The sequence below is a fragment of the Tachysurus fulvidraco genome, chromosome 25 (assembly GCF_022655615.1).
Source record: "Tachysurus fulvidraco isolate hzauxx_2018 chromosome 25, HZAU_PFXX_2.0, whole genome shotgun sequence".
NCBI lineage: Eukaryota > Metazoa > Chordata > Actinopteri > Siluriformes > Bagridae > Tachysurus > Tachysurus fulvidraco.
In genome coordinates, this window is record NC_062542.1 from 9,173,075 (window position 1) to 9,194,434 (window position 21,360).

A 21,360-nucleotide genomic window follows, 5' to 3' on the forward strand; every position below is an offset into this window, starting at 1 on the left:
ATCTAGAGACTGTGTATATGTTTGCTGTTTTAACTCGGGCTAATTTGCATGCTTCGATCAGAGCCTTAAGTTCTGCTTGTTGGGCTGATGTACCTAGTGGCATTGACCCTTTTAACAAAACCTCTATGTCTGATGTCACAGCCCACCCAGCTGTTTTTTCTCCCAGCACACAGGTTGAAGATCCAGGCCAGGATTACATGGTGGTGTTTCTTTGATATGCTGATCTGTTTCCTGAATGGTGACAATTTCTTCACACTTGTGATTGTCTTCATCATTCTCTGCAGGTGTCATAATGTAATCCCCCCTCACTCCATTTACAGTGGGTCATGGAAAGCTTGATTTTGTTAGACAGTGATATAGGTATGACGGTTAACTCAGCTCCAGTATCCAATAAAATCTGAATATTTCACTGAAAATTTGTCATTTATTTTAGCACATAATGTCAACGCTAACCTTGGCCCAAAGAGGAGTGGGCCTGTATCCTTGGCCCTTACCTGTCTGGGGAGGCCCAATTGGCTTACTATGCCCTCAGTGCAGAAGAGGCTCAGGCATGAAATTCTAGGCCGCTGTGGACAATCCCATTCCAACATGGCCTCAGATTTTCTTAAATGGAGTCCAGGTACAAACCCAAAGGCCCAGACAACTTTGGGTCACCGACTGCTGGCTCCAGCTCAATCAGCTTTCAACAACAGAAGTGGTCGAAAGAGTTGTCATTGACATATTCCTCTGGGCCTCGCTGAACAAGAATTATAAAGCAGTGGGGCTGAAAAAACTACCTCCTGGGTAGCTTCATTCAGTAGGAGATGTTGGAGGCCCTAGAAAGCATGCTGGCTACCATTGACATTTGATGGGAAGCCCAAAGTTAACTAAACCTGGGCCCCATTGTACCATCCCTTTCTGTAGTCCAGAGCTAGAAGGACAGCTATTGGGTCTAATTCCAGATTTGCCTGTTCCTCTACTCCTAAGACATGGCTGGCCATAATCCCCACCAAGAGCCCTCAGACTCATGCCCAGAAGGCGATGGCGAACCATGACCTGGTGACTAATGTGAGACACCCACTAACTCTAACAAACAGGAAACACCAGGAAACCCAGGAAACCACATTTGGCAGAAGGAGGATTAGCGGCTAAAAAACTGTTTGTGACAGGTACAAGAAATCAATGGTGGGAAGCCAGATCCCACACAGAACCTGCCGACCACTTTCTTCCTGGTATGATGTGGACTCTTGTGTCAATGCAGGAGTTTTCCCTCAATTGTAGTGAGTGTCAAGAGAGTTAAAAAGGGAGAGAGATGATAGCTAAGGGGGGAGATGAGCTTAGAGCCTCATATTGTATAAATTATTTAAATAATATAGAAAAGTAAAAGCGCATCTTTTGAGTTCCTCAAGCCTGTCTCTAGTCAACAGACATCTCTACTCAACAAACATTCACATGTCAAAACCATAACAATGGACTAGTATGGACAATGGACTGAACTAATAATTTTATTAGTAAAAAATGAAGCAGAAAACACACTGTTTCTGTTGGATGTGCATTTAAGACAAAAACTGCCCAATAGACTCTGAAAGCAATGCAGTGCTAGATCATATGGAAGAAAACAAGGAATTTAACAGAATTTTAATTTTTTTTGAAAATTTGTTCCAGTGAGAAATCACTTAGTGATTTAAACCATAAAATTTTTACTAGCTAAACCAGCTAATTTTTTTCAGTACAAGCATAGTCAAATGGTTTAACCTACTGCTCCGTACATTTTCATACTTTTAATAACTACAGTCTGGCATAGTTTCTAAATGGACTTTTTACAAAAATCTTTACAAGTGGTTAATGTGGTGTGAAAAAATACCACTGAGCTACAACAAAAAGTTTAATTGAAGATACAGTTCATAAGACATCTAAACCAACAGAAGGCAAAAATGATAGACACATGCTGTTTTGCGGTACACTACAAATGGTATGGTACAGTTTTTGTAAGTTTATACAAAACTTATACTAAGATACAGAAAGCACAAAAAAAAGTGGTGCTATGATCTAAGATTTCAGAGCCCATTGTCATTGAACATTTATCATTATTTCTAAGGCAATAGCAACGAAACTTTAAATATGAGAAAGTGCTGCAATGGGCACATAAGATGAATTATAGAGACAATAAATTATGAGTTTTAAGTGGAAAACATGAAAACACAGTGCACTTTAGATTATATACTGTGCATATTCAATAATCTTAAGCAAAAAAAAAAAAGCTCAGATTCAACACACATCCCTAAGCACAGCAATAGTTTTATTCATATAGGAAGATCCGATTAGAGAAACTTGGGAACCTCAGTCAATTTATTATTAAAAAACTTCCCTTTTTCCCTTCTTTTCTTTCATTCTTTGGTCCAGTTCCATGTTTAGTATGTTGTGGCCAAAACTTTTCAGCTGCTTTTGCCTGTAAAGCCCCTTCACACAAACCAATTTTTATGGTCCATGACATCACTCATCAGACTCGTATCTGTGGAAAAAGCATAAAGGAATATGGTATATCTGATAAAAACTGACATCTGAAATCACAGTTTGTAGTTTTCCTTATTACAACAGTAAATATGAAATGCAATGCAAGTGATACAAAGTTGCACAGGTAAATGGATAGCAGTACCATAGTAACATATTAGCAAGCTAACTTGTTAAATTAACTTTTATAATCTTTTAAAATGTCTTACTTTTAGCTTTTTTTTTATCATGAATATTGTCCAGATAACTATAATTGTGTTTTATTAGTGTGAGATTGTTCACTAGGCATATTACATACCAATAACAGTATTGACAATAATGCATTTCTATTTCCTATATATACAATCCCCTTGTTGAGATCAAAACAAGACACAGTAGATCAGTATTTCTTTCAGCTTTCATTCCCTGATATATATTCCAGGTCTGTTAACTCTCCTTATTTATAAACTAGTGTTTCATCCCACTTGTAGAACAGAAATTGATTTAGATAAAAATTTTAATCAGTATAAATGAATTCTTTTAACGCCACAAGCTTTTTCTAAGATTAGTAAGGGCATTGTTGGCTTACAGTGTGTAAACCATGTGTAAACCACTGTTTAGCTGCTCCTGGGGGTTGCTGGGCAAACATTTCACACCCCTGCACAATAATAGTAATAAAACAGTGTAACCAACCAGGCAACTGTCTAGTAGAATCAATAACCAGATTTATTAAGCAGGCACACACAGGCAGACAAAATCCAGAAAAAGTTGAGGATTTTGGATATTAGGTAGATGTGTTCGTGTATCAGCAACGTAAATAAAACATCCCTGGTCATCATAAAACATCACAAGCATCATCAATGCAGAGAAACACATGGGTCTTGAGATCGATCCTGACTTGTCCATGTTGCCAGTGATCTGTCCTCCAGTGCTTCATAGGGTGATTCAAACCCATTGCGAGGCCCACTTGGCATAGCTGATGCATGGCTGTCAAGTGTCCTTCACCCATCCTTTCAAGATGACTGAGCCAGTGTCTCAGCTATTTTGGCATTTAAGGAAAGTTCATTCCATCACAGTGCCAGAACAGAAAAGAATCTTGATGTATGCCTGCATGGAGCAAATTTCGAACCCCTCCATGTTACCTGATATAAGCGACCTTACAGGTAGGAAGCAAACCATTCCCATGCTGCTCAACAAATTCTAAGACACCTGAGGGTGGACAAGAGAGAGCTAGGCAGACAGTTGATTATAAACAATTAGGCCTGATGCCTGATGGATCAAGAACAGGTTTATTTAGGATGGGAATGACCTTGCTTATCCTGTTAGTAGTTGGCACATGACCTGATGCTATGGATCCATTCGTGCTTGTGGTGATGAAGGGCAGGAGGCCTTGTGAGATGGTCAGAAGCATAGTGGAAGGGATTGGATTAAGTGAGTAGGTGGTATGATTGCAGGACTGTACTGCAAAATGTGACTAGAATCTCTTCTACTGCTATGGTTGGAAAATGTGACAAAGGAGTAGGGAAAACCTGCCTGTGCAATGAAGGTCTGGCAGGTTCTCTCAATCTTCTTATTGTAAAATTAAGCAAAGTCTTCAGCAATCAGATGAAACAGGTGGAGCCATGTGAAGAGAAAACGTTATGGAGCTTACGAGGAGCTTGTGCAGAAACTTCAAGCTTTTTCTTGTAGAAGTCTTGGCAGAAGTCATATCCAAGGGGAATTTGGACAGAAGCATATTGTAAGAGGTGAGATCTGCGTTGAGTTGTGATTTCTTGTACTTTGCTAATCTTAGTTTTCTCCAGCCATTGCATCTGACAGTCATTACCCACTGAACCTTTTAACATTTTGACATGTTACAACCATAAGCAAAAATGTATTTTATTAGGATTTTATGTGATAGACCAACACAAAGTGGCACATGTTGTGTCCAGATTTTTTTTTACAAATAAATATCTGAAAAGTGTGGCGTGCATTTGTATTTAGCCCCACCGAGTCAATACATTGTACTTTCACTGCAATTACAGCTGCAAGTCTTTTGGGGTAAGCTCTACCAGCTTTGCACATCTAGAGAGTGAATTTTTTGCCCATTCTTCTTTGCAAAATAGCTCAAGCTCAGTCAGATTAGATGGAGAGTGTCTGTGAACAGCGATTTTCAAATCTCGCCACAGATTCTCAATTGGATTTAGATCTGACATTGACAGGGCCAGCCTAACACATGAATATGCTTTGATCTAAACCACTCCATTGTAGCTCTGGGTGTATGTTTAGGGTCATTGTCTTGCTGCAAGGTGAACCTTCTCCCCAGTCTCAAATCTTTTGCAGACTCTAACAGCTTTTTATCTAAGATTGCCCTGTATAGGAGTCCATCCATCTTCCCATCAATTCTGACCAGCTTCCCTGTCCCTGCTGAAGAAAAGTATCCCCACAACATGATGCTGCCACCACCATGTTTCACGGTGGGGATGGTGATGTGCAGTGTTAGGTTTCCACCAAACATTACGTTTTGAATTTTGGACAAAAGGTTCAATTTTGGTCTCATCTGACCAGAGCACCTTCTTCGACATGCTTGCTGTCCCCCCCACATGGCCCGTCACAAACTGCAAACAGGATTTCTTATGGCTTTCTTTCAACAATGGCTCTCTTCTTGCCACTCTTCCATAAAGACCAGATTTGTGGAGTGCACGACTAATAGTTGTTGTGCACTCCACATACTACACCTGAGCTGTGGATCTCTGCAGCTCCTCCAGAGTTACCATGGGCCTCTTGGCTGCTTCTCTGATTAATGCTCTCCTTGCACGGCCTGACAGTTTAGGTGGACGGTCATGTCTTGGTAGGCTTGTTGTGTCATACTCTTTCCATTTTCAGATGATGGGTTGTACATTGCTCTTTGAGATGTTCAAGGCTTGGGATATTAATTTATAACCTAACCCTGCTTTAAACTTCTCCACAACTTTATATCTGACCTGTCTGGTGTGTTCTTTGGTCTTCATTATGCTGTTTGTTCACTAATGTAATCTAACACACTTCTGAGGGCTTCACAGAACAGCTGTATTTATACTGATATTAAATTACACACAGGTGCACTCTATTTACTAAGTAGGTGACTTCTGAAGGCAGTTGGTTTTACTGGATTTTAGTTAGGAGTATCAGAGTAAAGGGGGATGAATACAAATGCACACCACACTTTTCAGATATTTATTTGTAAAAAAAAAAAAAAAAAATTGGACACCAATTATAATTTTTATTCCACTTCACAATTATGTGCCACTTTCTTTGGGCTATTTCATAAAATCCCAATAAAATACATTTTTCTTTGTGGTTGTAACTGGTCAAAATGTGGAAAAGTTCAGTGGGTATGAATACTTTTGCAAGGCACTGTATGCCATTACCATACAGCATGTAATATATAGTGTCGCTTGAAAGATTGTGAATCCTTTAGAAAATTCTATATTTCTGCATAAATATGACCCAAAGACATCATCAGAGTCCCAAAAGCAGACAAAGTGAACTCAATAAAAAAATTTAAAAAATCAGACAAAATATTAGACTTGCCAATTTTTTTGCAATCTTTTTCTCACCACCCTCATCTCCTGCATTGGCCTTGCTGTTCCAATATTTAAAAGAGAACTGTTTACATAGGCAAACTGATTGTTTAGATATATTTAATATATTAAAATAGGCCTGACCTTTGTAGTCTTTTCCTGAGATCCTTAATCTGGTCATTCTTCTTATTAAGAATCTCTTTCATGTTCTGATACGCAGCTGTTTGTTGAAACTTCTTATCTAGTTCCTATATAAACACACAGAAAAGGCATTTTAACAAAACCATAGTTTTATGTCAAAATGTAATACAATTAAAAACGATGATTATTTAAAATCTTAATTATTAAGAAGATCAATAACTTTTACATTTTGTAAACTTTTACATAGTTATATATATATAGTTATATATATATAGTTATATATATATATATATATATATATATATATATATATATATATATATATATATATATATATATATATATATATCTCAGAATCAGGTTTAGTGGTGCCAAGTGTGTTTACATACAAGGAGTTTGGTTCCATCTGTTTGTGACTCTATATACATAAATAACACTATACTATACATTTAGCTTGGGCTGTACAACACAAGTCAATACAGATGATGTGAGACAATATAGACAGTGCGAGTATTAAATAAGAATACAGAATATATGACTGATCAGTTATGTACATAAAGTTTGAGAGTGCATGGTAGTGCAAATAAAAGTATTGTGCAATATTATGCTTTTGTACAATATGCAGCAGCAGTAGTGTGTGTAACATATACGGATGATGTGATGACTGACAGTTCTGATAAAGCAGTACTTATAGATATGAAGCAGGGAATATACTTATGGTGAGTTGTTAATCAGGGTGATTGCCTGGGGAAAGAAACTGTTCCTGTGTCTGGCAGTTTTGGTAAGCACATATCTGTAGCGCCTGCCAGAAAGAAGGAGCTGAAAGAGGTTGTCTCCATGGAATGGAGGGTCAGTAGTGATTTTCCTGCCCGGTTTCTGGTTCTTTTATGCTACTGGGGAGTGGGCACCCCTAATAATACACCCCCTAGTAATTTGTCAAATTCCATGGTAGTCTTAAAATTTGTTTAAATATGTATGTGATGAATGGAACAGAATGTGTTCAAAATGTCTATGAAAATGACCCTGCTGTAACCTATGCAAACTCAAAATAAAATGAAATGAAGGAATATGATCATGTTAAAAACAGTAGTCTAGACAGTCCACAAAATGAAACCTTATACCAAAATTATTTTTAGGTGAATTTACTCATTTTGAGTAGTGGACATGACCTGTGTTCATGTTTCTCAACATGCAAAAACACATGATGATGACAGTGATTAGTGAAGGGTGGTTTCTTTTTATGCCCAAAGGTATACAATTTATGAGAATTACAGGTGCACAATGTTAATTGATTATTATAGTAGAGATGTACTCTCTTTGATGCATGAATGTAGAGTCCATTGGGAAATCAGAAGCTTAGGAAAAAAGTTGTGTTTTTTTAAAAGCAAAAAACAGGACATGATAAAACTATGAATCTTAAAATGTTGTTGATTATATTCGCTGCTATTAAATAGTCTTTGTAACAAAATAATCTTTTTTATTACAAGACAGGGTAGAAATTAATGCAAAAATAATTACTTTATTAGGAAAGCTACGGAATATCACAAAAGACATCATTAAAAAAGGGACTTGAAAAACATTTTGGTTTTTAGTTTTACAGTTATACAGAACTATATTAAATTATAATTTCAGTGTGTAAGAACTTTCATAAATTATGATATTGAACAATATTCATTGTATTGTAATGTTATTGTGAGTGATTTAAATATATTTATATGGTTTCATTTTATATGCCTGAAGTTTTCACTGAATGACCAATGTGCAGAAGAAAAGTTTATTATTGTAATTATTATAATTTCACCAAAAGACTAAAAAAAACTTCTCTGCGTTTAACCCATCCAATGTGCACACACACAGCAGTGAACACACACACACACACCGTGAACACACACCCAGAGCAGTGGCAGGCATTTTTGCTGCGGCGCCCGGGGAGCAGTTTGGGGAGTTCGGCGCCTTGCTCAAGGACACCTCAGTCGTGGCCGGTCCAAGACTCGAACCCACAACCTTCGGGTTACATGTCAGACTCTCTAACCATTAGGCATGTGCATTAAACCTAAGAAGTGTTCAGCATACCTTCTCAGCGAGGGTGAGCTGATCTTGAACACGGAGCAGCTCATGTTTCGCTGACACCAGGCTGTCCTGTAGCTCCTTCTGTGATGCAGAACTAGCACTGAGTGTCTTCTCAAAATTGATCTGCATGGCTGCCACAGTGCCCTCCAGTTTAGAGATCTCCTGAGCATGCATGGTGTGCTGACAACCAGAATAAGCCTTCATAAAATTAGTTCAGTTTTATTAATTTTGGCAGTCTAATTTTTGTCTGCCAAAATCTGTATTTGATGAGATGTCTGTAAAGCTTTAGCAAACCAAAATACAGAAACAGGGCAATAAAAAAAATGCGAAAACAGATAATTTGGATAGGTCCACACTGCAGATTAATTCAAACATTCCAGTAAAACCCTAACTATCTCACCTAATTACAATTGTTTACTCTAAGAAGCAAAGATACAAAGGGAAGGGAAACAGATCTTAGGTTCGGTATAGACATACCTGCTGATCTCCATGAATTTTCTGAAGATCATTTAGAGTCCTCTCAGCCTCACATTTCTCATCTAGGGCACTCATGGCCTACAAAACAGCAGAGGCAGTTAAACACAATTTTATGTAAAATATTAAATTATAAATAATTTTGAGCTCAAACACCTTTGACCGATATATACAATCTCATTCCTTAAATGATCAATCTAATTCCAGAAAATGTAATGTGCATATCAGGGGAACTTTACTGTATGAAGGTTTACACCTCTACTTCAGCTACTCAGGGGCGTATTTTATGCATGTGTCAGAACACAACACTGTATTAACATCAGTTACACTTTGATTACTGATCTGTGTATGTAATGTTCCACTGCCTTTATACCGTCATTCCCTTTCATGTTTAGTATCCAAATGACCACAAAATTATTGGTTACTCATTTTTCAAACAATGGTGTAATTTATTTGAGCACGAAAGGCGCCATACTGTCTTAATACACCCTGGATAAAACTTCAAAGTCATCTAAAAGTTTGATAGCTAAACCACGCCCACAGACACCTGAAACAAAGGGAGTTTTTCCCTCCGAAATCTCAGGCCGAAGTATTGGCCATCTCCCCAAAGATAGGTGGAGTTCGCGACCGTTAAATTGTCACAAACACCACTAATCCGTTGTCAGACTTTCGGAACAGCTTGGAGACGACGCCATCTTCCTTCAAAGAAGTTCCAGCAAGCTTCACTTCCAAGAACGACAACTGCTCTGATCTTCAGGAGAACTTGGAAGAACGTCTGACCCCGCCCTAACTGACTCTTCAGAGTTTTCTCTGTTGCATCCGGACTCTTGTGTAGTAAGACAATGCAAGTAACCGTTTCCTTTACCAACCAGTTTAGATGCGTATTTTAAGTATGAACCTTGTATTGAGTCTTAAGGTGAATTTAAGTTTCCGGTGACTATTTCCCAGTTAGGGTGTACTTAATTTTGAAGTTTAAGCTTACCATTCCTTTCCTTCCTTTCTCTAATTTCTTCTTTCCAGTCTCTTCCTCCCTTTCCCCAGTTTAAATTTCTTTTGTGTTATTTTATTTTCGTCTTCGTTTTCCCTATTTCTTTTGTTTGTTTGTGTAGTTACTTTTATGTTGTGTTTGTCTCATTCATTAAGTGCCATAGTTTTGTGCCACAAGTGATTGTCTCTGTGTATCACTCACAAAACTTAAGGTACCTGCAACATCTGGTCTGAACTACATGCTCTATTAAGTTAATTTAATTTACATTACGGTATAAAGTAAAAGGGAAGTGAATCTTTCTCGGCCGGGAAGATACCGCCTTCATAGAATTAATAAAGGTTACACGGACTGTTCGCCGGACGAACAGACCAAATAAGTTAATTCCATTACCGTTAATTTCAACTTAGGTTAAAATATTTAGAGTCACTATAACACGTTATAATTACTCATAAATATTTACCTTGCTTCGCGAGCCAAAATCGCTACACCATGATGGTAAGCTGTTCTGAACCAAATACAGCAATATAGACCGAAAGCACGATACTACCACCATGTTTCAGGGATTCTATAATCCTTACATATCTTTGTGTATTTGTCTTGTATTCTTTTGTATTGTCTGTTTGCACTAGTGTGCACTAGTTTGCACATGTTGCACTTTATGTGGCTAGGACTTATGTCCTAGCCACATAAATAAATAATTATAAATAAATAATTTAATAAATAATTAAAATCATAATGTAGCTTTATGTCATTTGTTTTTGCACCATGGTCCTTGAGAAATGTTTCATTTCACTGTGTACTGTGTCAGCTATGTATGGTTGAAATGACAAACTTCCTTTTCAGTATTTTCCTTTCTCCAAAAATAACAGTTACACATGTATACATATATAACAATAACTACATCATAATATAAGCATTAACTTAATAAAAGGATCAATTGTATGCATGCTAATATTCATGTTCAAGTTGAATTCCTTTTTATTTTTATCTTACTAGCAGACACCTGAAGGCTATGCATTAAAATTAACTTATATAGTTATTCATGATTTATCCACCTTGATAAAAGCATGATGCTTCTAGACCGTCTTGCACTATGGGTATGGTTTACTTTTTTTGCACCAAACATATCTTTTGGATTTACAAAATTGTTATTCTTTTTAAACTTGTCTAATCGGATAACTCATTTTGCCACACGTCTGAGTGAATTACTTACTTGTATGTTTTTATAAGTGAAAGACGGGAAAAAATATGAGAGAATGCTGCCACAAACAGAATAATCAATTATTTTCAGATATTACTACAGCTCCTTTAATCATGCCTGGTAAGTCCATGTTATGCCCTTTCATAAATTTTGTAGGGACATCATATTCTTGATGATCTCACTATGTTGCTTCACTATGTTGCCCCACTTTTTTTTATGACTGGTGGTGTGGCTATGTTCAAAATGAACATAGCCACACCACCAGTCATAAAAAAAGGTCAGAACACTTTTTTAACTAGGTTATTGCCACTGCTTGTTCTTGTTCTGCAACAATGCTTAGGTTGGTGGACTTGTCAAAGTAACATCCACATGAATTCCAGGCCCCACAGTATCTCAGCAAAACATTTCCCAAAGCATCTTTAAATTTAAATTTAAATTACCTGACATTCCAATGTTCTGAGCCTAGCTTTCAGTTTATCATTCTCCTCTTGTAGTCTGGAGATTTCCTGGTAAACAAACCAGGAACCATAATCAACACAGACAATCAAATATGAATTTCAACAGCATACAGAAGCAATTTAATAAACATGAGTGTTAAATTAAATATAAGATTCTTGTTGTATTAAGGGGAGGAAAATCACTTTACCTTGTTGAGCAGTGCTGACACTCCTCCCTCATTTAATGGGGTTAACTTGAGTTTGCCAGTTTCTTGATTTACCTTAAAAAGAACACCCGAATGAAATATTGTGTATGTATAGTTTAAGTATGTGCCTAGTCTATCTAGAAGCACATTCTACTAATTGTCTTGCTTAAAATTGGGAGATAATTGTATTGTTCATATGAAATATTTTGTGCACCTCATTGTCATGTCATTATGACCTTCATTAGTCACTTCATTACTTATTTAACTTTCATTTCAAAGATAAATGGAAGCTTAATGACAATAATTCGGTTAATTACTAAATGTTATAAAATCATGAATTGTTAATACAAAAGTACTGTATATGATCTAATCGATCATTCCATCACCACATATTTTATATGGTGGAACTGTGAATATTGGGCTATCTCTGTTATGCTAATTCCAGCATACAGAACACTCGTTAGATTCTATAAACAAGTTCTATATCAGGTGAAAACCTGGCCAGCAGGAGCCAGCTCTGCTCTTTAGAATTGCTTTGAATTCATTGACTGAGCACGGAAGGACCAGACAACATTCCTGGCAGGGTGCACAGGGAATGTGTAGATCAGCTAGTAGATGTCTTCACTGACATCTTCAACATTTCCCTGAGCAGCGATGTTGTTCCTATGTGCCTCAAGACAACCTCTATCGTCCCTGTGACAAAGAAGTCTACAGTGTCCTGCCTCAATAATCATCATTCCACTTAGACCCATTGCAATGAAATGCTTTGAGAAGTTCGTCATGAGGCACATCAAGACCCAGTTACCGCCCTCTCTGGACCGCCTGCAGTTTGCATATTGTCCAAACCACTTTACGGACGATGCCATTGCCACGGCCCTTCATTTAGCCCTCACCCACCAGGACAATAAAGACCCTTACATACGAATGCTGTTCATAGACTTCTGTTGAAGAGAAGCTGAGCCTGCTAGGACTGAACGCCTAACTCTGCAACTGGATCCTGGACTTCCTGACTGGGAAAACAGTCAGTCAGGATCGAGAACAGCATCTCCCGCACCATTACAGGGCTGTGTGCTCAGCCCACTGCTGTTCACCTTGCTGACTCACGATTGTGTAGTAATGCACAGTTAGAACTATATCATTCAAGTTCGCAGATGACATGACCGTGGTGGGTCTCATCAGCAAGAACAAAGAGTAAGTATACACAGAAAATGTGAAACAGCTAACTTGCAGGTGTAGAGCCAACAACTGAATGTTGATAAAACAAAAGAGATGTATTTTGACTTTAGAAGACTTTAGAAGAGCACAGAGCTCTTCACATGATTTCTACAAAGGATTTGTCGATGTTCAGTGGAGAGAGACCAATCAATAGCACCAAATTTCCTGGTGTTCATCTAGCGGAGAACTTCACCTGTTCACTCAACACCAGCTCCATTATCAAGAAAGCCCAGCAGCATCTCTACTTCTTACAAAAGCTGAGGAAAGGCCCCCCCCCCCCCCAACCTGACTATGTTTTACAGAGGGACCATTGAGAGCATCCTGAGCAGCTGCAACACTGTCTGGTATGGATATTGCACCATCTCAAATCACAAGACATTTCAGCAGATAGTGAGGACAGCTAAGATGATCACTGGAGTATCTGTTCCATCTATCCTGAACATTTACGCCACATGCTGCATCTGCAAAGCCAACAGCATTGTGGATGACCCCACACACCCCGCACACAGACTCTTCACCAGCTATATATGGTTGAAATGACAAAAGTTTCTTGACTTGACGTGAGCTCACGAATTCCCTTTTTTCTTTAATTTTATTAAAGCAAACTACAAGCCTGTGAAAATAATTGTATAAAACAATCTTTTCTGGTAATGTTGGAGACTTTCTGTACAGAGCACATTGTTCTTTCTCTCTCACACACACACTCTCTCCCCCACACCCACACAAACATTCCTTCTCTATCTTACACATACACCCAGATGCCCCCTCCCCACCATAGTGGGACCCATTGCTTGGCACGTATCGCACTTGCAACACCGAAAGCAGTTGTAAGAAACATGATACTTTGGCTGGAAGGTTCCTACATTGAGATAACGGCCAAAGCTGCTTTTGTGGACACTAGCATTAAGCTCTACACACACATTACACCATCCTTCTTCTTGTACGACTATATATTCCTACTTTTCCTAATAAACTTTGAAACTTCTCTTTGAAAGATTGACGCGTGTGTGTTTCATTGAGACTTCCCCACGGCCTTGTGTAGAACAGAAATGCAGCAGAGGAAGGAGAGTCTGAATTTTTTATCCAGTGTTGGTTACTGTAACACCGTTACTTTTGACAGTAACTAATACTCTAACTTTTTTTAATAAAGTAACTCCGTTACCATTACTATATGATGCGTTACCATTAATTTTTTTAATGAATTAATTTTGGCTGAAGTGTAGCCTACAGCCTAACCTGTTTACAGCAGCGACGCATTGTAGGATTGGTGGATGCCAACCATTGTAAACACAAAGTGTGTGTTTCTGTTTATTCAAGTATGTGCGGCAATAATTCCGAAACACATGGGCTATAGCCCGCCCACACTGACAATTGATTGGTTGACTTACCGAAACAGGCCAATCAGGATTGGCCCCCTCCCTCTTTACCGTGCGCGCGCTACATGGTTTGGAGCACATCAAACATCACATACTTGAATACTTGTCTCTGTCGCGCATGCGCACTCTTGCTCACTCGCTCTAGATTCCGGGAGATTGTAACTAATTTGCGGGCATGAGGGAGCCGCTATCAATATGCGGGAGACTCCCAGAACATCCGGGATACTTGGGATGTCTGGCTTTCTGTTTGTATAAACCATAACGCATAAAAGGGCATTAATGGGAACATTAAAGAACGTTCTTTAAAAAAGTAACTAAAAAGTTACTTTTAACAGTAACATGTTACTTTTTGGTGTAAGTAATCAATAACGTAATTGAGTTGCATTTTGAACGAAGTAACTGTAACTAGTTAATATTTTTTTAGTAACTAGCACAACACTGTTGTTATCCTGCCCAGGCGACAGATGAAAGAGGGTTACCCTGTCCATGCGACAGATGAGAATTCCTTACAAACCCAAATTCAGAAAAAGTTGGGAAGTTATTTAAATATGAATAAAATGAAAACTAAATGACTTTCAAATCAAATGAGGCAATATTTTTTCACAATAGAATGTAGATAACAAATGTTTAAACTGAGAAATTTACACTTTTATCCAATAAATTTCAATTCTGAGGCCTGTTACGGGTCTCAAAAAAGTTGCCATGGGGGCAATAAATGGCTAAATAAGCAAGAAATTCTGAAACGATGCCTCTTCTGAAATGCCTCTGCTTGACAGCATGCTAGCCAATATTCAGTCTCTGGAGACCAAGCTGGAGGATCTCAGAGCCAGGGTCAAGTTCCCCTGCTTCACCAAGTCATGGCTGAACCAGTGGGGTCAGACCAATTTTTCCGCTTGGTCAGAACAATAGCATCAGGAAAGTCAATGAAATGTGAAAGGTGTGATGGTAAACAGTAGTAGGTGCAAAAGGACTAGCACTGTACCCCTCACATGTTCCTACAAACAAATCATTATTAGCGCCATTTATATTCCACCTCAGGTGGATACGAACACTGCCTTGTAAGACCTACATGAGACGCTCACTTTACACCAGACACATGACCGGGATGCTGCGCTCATGGGGGATTTTACTGCTATACCCAGTTTATGGGTGGCTACAAGGTGAGGTCACCAGGGTGAAGAAGGCCCAACAGAGTCTATACCATCTCAGACATTTGAAGGAATTCAGACTGCCCACAAACATACTTCTACACCTGCACCATTGAGCACACAACCTGCTTTGTGAGCAGCACCAAGCATAAAAGAGAGTGGTACGATCATCATGCATACTGAGCTCCATGCCAGAAGTCACAGGTATCATGTTAACTTGCTAACTATATGAAGTCTGAGAAGGCTATTTGAAACTATAAACTTAAAAGACACTAACCTTGATGTTTGATTTGAAATCAGTCTTCTCAAATGCTGCTACTTGTTCCAGTAATTCTCTGTGAGAGACAAAATGTGAGGGATTACAGGTGGGTCAAAATAGAAATAAAAGCTGAGTTTAAATAATGATATTTGACTTTAAAACATTAAGTACATATTGCATATAGAGCTATACATACAGTGTCTTACAGAAGTGAGTACACACCTAACATTTTTGTAAATATGTTATTATAACTTTTCATGTGACAACACTGAAGAAATGACACATCACTACAATGTAAAGTAGTGAGTGTACAGCTTGTATAACAGTGTAAATTAGCTGTCCCTTCAAAACAACTCAACACACAGCCATTAATGTCTAAACCGCTGGCCACAAAAGTGAGTACACCCCGAAGTGAAAGTGTCCAAAAAGGGCCCAATTAGCCACTTTCTCTCCATGGTGCCATGTGACTCGTTAGTGTTACAAGGTCTCAGGTTTGAATGTGGAGAAGGTGTGATCACTCTCACTAACATACTGGAAGTACAATATAATATTACATTTATGAGGCCAGGTACCGATGTTGGACAAGAAGACCTGGCTCACAATCTCCATTCCAAATGTGTTCGATGGGGTGGAGGTAAACCAGATAAGTGTGATACGTGTGTGTGTGTGTATATATATATATATCAAATCATATTCATGTGTTAGACTGGTCCTGTCAAACTCAGACCTAAATCCAACTGAGAATCTGTGGCGAGACTTGAAAATCGCTGTTCACAGATGCTCTCCATCCAATCTGACTGAGCTATTTTGCAAAGAACAATGGACAAAAATTTCACTCTCTAGATGTGCAAAGCTGGTGGAGACATACCCCAAAAGACTTTTAGCTGTTATTGCAGCGAAAGGTGGTTCTACAAAGTATTGACGCAGTAGGGCTGAATACAAATGCATGTCACACTTTTCAGATATTTATTTGTAAAAAATATTTGGACACCATTTATCATTTTCCTTCCACTTCACAATTATGTGCCACTTTGTGTTGGTCTATCATATAAAATCCTAAAAAAAATACATTTTTGTTTGTGGTTGTAACGTGTTAAAATGTGAAAATGTTCAGTATTAAAAAAGTTATTATATATATATATATATATATATATATATATATATATATATATATATATATATATATATATATATATATATATATATATATAATGTGACTGTACTTGGGTATTTTAATACTAGTAGTAATAAAAATTGGAAAAAACTAAAAAAAAGAATATAGTCTATAACAAGTTACTTAAAGATATCTTTATGATACACAATATTTAGTTTTGCAAAGTGCAGAATCAGCATTCTATCAAAGTTATTAACAATTATGTACCTGCTCTCCAGCTCTGAGATATCAGTCTGCAGTTTCAGGTAGAATTTCTCAGCCTGGGAAAGGAGCTGGCGAAGGAGTAAGACATTGGTGTGGGCAGTGTTGATGAGCTCCATCTCCACCTCTCCATGCACCACCACCTGCAACCCATCCAGCATATCCGACACTTCATCCACCGTGAATGTCTCCTCAACCAGTCTAGAGGAAGCGGGTGAGAGAATTTTATTGATATCATTGGCATTTGAGATAATAAGAGAGGATGGGAGAGGTGATGTCAGAGGGCAAAAATGTAAAGAGTGGGTGAGTAAAGTAAATTAAGAACAAAGTGAGACTGAATGAAACAAATAAGGAAGATATATATATATATGGAAGGGTACCAACAATTTTGTCCACGTGTCTATATATACGGGTAGTTGACGTGACATGGCATTTTCACTGTCACAGAAGATAAAACATAATTTATTTCACATTTCCATAATTTAGAGTACTGTAAATGGTTAAACATTTTCTTGTTTTATATGAATTTGTTGTTTTAATACCCAAGTGATTGTTAGTTTTTTTAGAACTTTGAGCCAAATCTCAAAATTGTCCTATGGTGTGACGGTAGACAACATTATTTCATAAATATTACATTTTATAAATAAAGAAAATAATGTTTAAAACTCTTAATGAACACTCCTGGCATAATTGTGCAAGTGTCTATTTCACTAACTGGCCATCACTTTTCATATAGATACATTTCTAAAAGTGTATGAATTTCATAAAATTTGTCACAGAAAAAAATGTCCTTTGGTGTTATGCAAAAACCTAATTTTAATTCGGGCATTATCATGGACAACTACATTTAATTGAAAGACCCCACTCAAGGTCATGTGACTGAAGACCCCTATGAAGGCCATGAGAAGTGCACATGGTAAGTATTTCTCGCAGAATTGTTTAAATATTTAACTATGTTTTAAGACCACCGAAGTTGTTAAGTTTTTTTGTCCTTTGGTGTGACACAAAAAAAAGTTTTATTGACATTCGTAGGGAAAAGTTTGTCAACTTCATCTATTCATGGTGAAAATGATTCTAATTAGTACTTTCATGTAAAATAAATATCACTTTAAGAAAATAATGTTTTAATAATGTGAACAATTCTGTCTCAAGTATTTATTTTATGTTATTTAATATAATTTCTTAGTACTTTTTAAATGTTACACCATAGGACACGTTTACAGTATTGTTGAGTGAAAAAGTGAAAAAAAAGTGAAGTCATTGACACAATGAGTGACCAGTACTATTTTCTGAAACTGCAGTTTTCATACTCCACAAATATATGTATTTTTTCTTAAAAAGTTATGCTTTCCAAAAAAAGTACTTTTTCTTGGTCATTTGTCAACTACCCATATATATATATGACACGTGGACAAAATTGTTGGTACCCTTCGGTCAATGAAAGAAAAACTCACAATGGTCACAGAAAAAACTTTAATCTGACAAAAGTAATAATAAATAAAAATTCTATGAATGTTAACCAATGAAATTCAGACATTGCTTTTCAACCATGCTTCGACGGAATTATTTAAAAAAAATAAAACTCATGGAACAGGCCTAGACAAAAATGATGGTACCCCTAGAAAAGACTGAAAATAATGTGACCAAAGGGACATGTTAATTCAAGCTGTGTCCACTAATAAGCATCACAGGTGTCTACAATCTTGTAATCAGGTTGCAATCAATTTAAAGCAGGTTCACACTGAGCACATGTGACAGATGTGACAGAGTCTGGAGACATCGTGGAGAATGTTCTGCTGCCTGCAACATCCTACAGCATGACCGGTTTGGCAGTGGGTAAGTAATGGTGGCAGTTCTTTGGAGGGCCGCATAGCCTGACTGCCATTAGGGACCGAGATGAGATCCTCAGACCCCTTGCGAGACCATATGGCGGTGCGGTTGGCCCTGGGTTCCTCCAAATGCAAGACAATGCTAGACCTCATGTGGCTGGTGTGTGTCAGCAGTTCCTGCAAGACGAAGGCATTGATGCTATGGACTGGCCCGCCCGTTCCCCAGACCTGAATCCAATTAACACACCTGGGACATCATGTCTCGCTCCATCCACCAATGCCACGTTGCACCACAGACTGTCCAAGAGTTGGCGGATGCTTTAGTCCAGGTCTGGGAGGAGATCCTCAGGAGACCATCCGCCATCTCATCAGGAGCATGCTCAGGCGTTGTAGGGAGGTCATACAGGCACGTGGAGGCCACACACACTACTGAGCCTCATTTTGATTTCATTGATTTTCATTGATAATTTTTGTGTGATTTTGTTGTCAGCACATTCAATTATATAAAGAACAAAGTATTTAATAAGACTTTCATTCATTCAGATCTAGGACGTGTTGCTTAAGTGTTCCCTTTATTTTTCTGAGCAGTGTGTGTATATATACATACAGTATATATACACCTCACATATTTCATATTGGAGACTCTCTCTCTCTACATACATACACACACACACACATATATACACCCTTATTTATTTATTTATATATATATATATATATATATAGTGTGTATGGATAGATAGATAGATAGATAGATAGATAGATAGATAGATAGATAGATAGATAGATAATAAACTTGGTTTATGTAATATGATGTGGCCTCTCACCTGCTGTCTTTGAGTTCCTGAAAACATGAGTCAATGGTCTTGAGTCGCTGTAGCCTCTTGGAGCGAGCAAATCGCATATAGTTTATGACCTCTTTCTGGTGATGTTCACTGAACCCAAAATCAGCCTGCAATATTGGAAAACAAAAAGACTAGTACATAATAATGAAAATGCCTACACTGAGCACCCAATTTATTAGGCACTCCATCCATCTATGGGGTGTCCCAAATGTCTCTATGCACAAGGGAAATTAACACTTTTTTCCAAAATATTTCATGTATTAGTTTATATTATATAGGTAATCTATAAGAACGAGAAAAGAGAAACAGAGTTGGTTGCAACTACTCCATGTGTGTTTTGCCAAACATCTTTCACATGATTGATATTTGTAAATAAAGATACATTTTATAAAAAGTGTTCATTTCACCTACAATTGGGACACCCTGTAAGTACACAAACTAATCATGAGACAAGGCATTATGATAATGCTGTTATGCACTTTTTCAGTTTTTGATTTCTAATAAATTTGAAAAAACTTGTTTGTCATTATTGATTTTTGCGTTTAGACTGATAAGCAAAGAAATCAATTTAATCCAGATCAAACCTATAAAACAATGAATTGTGCAAAGCATGAAGTGGTCAAAATTCTTTTTAAAACCCATGTTTTAAATCTAATAATTAACTTGTGTGATACATCAATCATTACAGCATTTGGTCTTCCAAATGGATTAAATTTCATTGTCCATATACATATTCTATTAAGTCTGATTCCTTGCATGTGTGTGTACTGTACTTGTTACTAAGAAACAAACCAGACAGCTTAATAAATACTAAAGTGATGAAATAACGGCGAGCCCAGGAGAAAAGGCCTACTCAAAATCATGGAAAACATATTCTGGCATTTGCAGCCAATCCATGAACAACCCAAACAAGTACTAAAATGAATGCCATCACACACGATGTAATGTTTATTAGTTAACTACAGAACAGGATTTATAGTTTGCTGGAGTTGCTACGATAACATACCAGTTTATTCTATTTTAGCCCGTAAACTATCATTAGCCTAGCACTTCTAAGCTAGGTACTTACCATGGCACTAAGACGTAAATGCGACTTTATGCAGGAAAATACGTCAGAGTGATAGCATATGGAACAATAAGGCGCTGAACCGTGAATTCTAGTAAATTATTTTCGTCTGGTATATTAGTAAATGCGAGTTTGCTACGTTATCTATCTTGCCTTTCTTCAGCAGACTATTTAAGTTGCTACTGGCAACGGAATAGCGTCACTGCTCTACTACCACACAGACGGCAGAGGACAGTGAAGCAAAAGCTGTAGAAGAGAGCACTGAAGAAGTACGCGAAGAAGTGATAAAGGGCCAATAGAATTCTTTTCCGGTTCATATAGCGTGCCGCAGGAAACTAGTACTAAAGTACTAAACCCTGAAAAAAAAACACTATTTACGAAGAGATATTATAAATAATAATATATATTAAGGGCCTTTAGGTTTTAAATTTTACAGAACTTAATAATTTTAAGGTTAAATGAATAAATGATTATATCGATAAAGGTAGTGTATGGCACATTTCCACCAATTTTATATTTAATTCTTTAGGAGGCATTCATTCTTTCTTGAAAAGTGATATTTTTAATAAACTTGCTAACTTCCATAAACAGGCCCTGCTGGCTTAGAAATTATTCAATAAGCACAATTTTTCACCACATCTGTATTTTATATGGCTTATTAAAGGAACCTGTATAAAAGTCTTTAATCAGTTATGGTATGACAATGTAATACTCAATGT

The 21,360-nt window shown here is 37.4% G+C and overlaps 1 protein-coding gene across 2 annotated transcripts; it reads right to left on the minus strand.

The window, feature by feature from the left end:
- Positions 1-1,851: 1,851 nt before the first annotated feature.
- lztfl1 (leucine zipper transcription factor-like 1) lies at positions 1,852-20,915 on the minus strand. 2 transcript variants are annotated; one of them, XM_027169946.2, is made up of 10 exons: positions 20,645-20,915; positions 19,558-19,682; positions 16,908-17,102; positions 15,545-15,602; positions 11,532-11,603; positions 11,326-11,391; positions 8,700-8,777; positions 8,226-8,420; positions 6,156-6,259; positions 1,852-2,491 (listed from the first exon to the last, which is right to left on the minus strand). In XM_027169946.2, exons 1-10 carry the CDS (start codon positions 20,645-20,647, stop codon positions 2,473-2,475), a joined length of 915 nt encoding a protein of 304 aa, XP_027025747.1. In that variant the 5' UTR covers positions 20,648-20,915; the 3' UTR covers positions 1,852-2,472. The 2 variants fall into 2 exon arrangements, with proteins under 2 accessions (XP_027025747.1, XP_027025756.1); XM_027169955.2 differs by having other exon boundaries at positions 8,226-8,402; positions 20,645-20,912.
- Between the last annotated feature and the right edge of the window lie 445 nt (positions 20,916-21,360).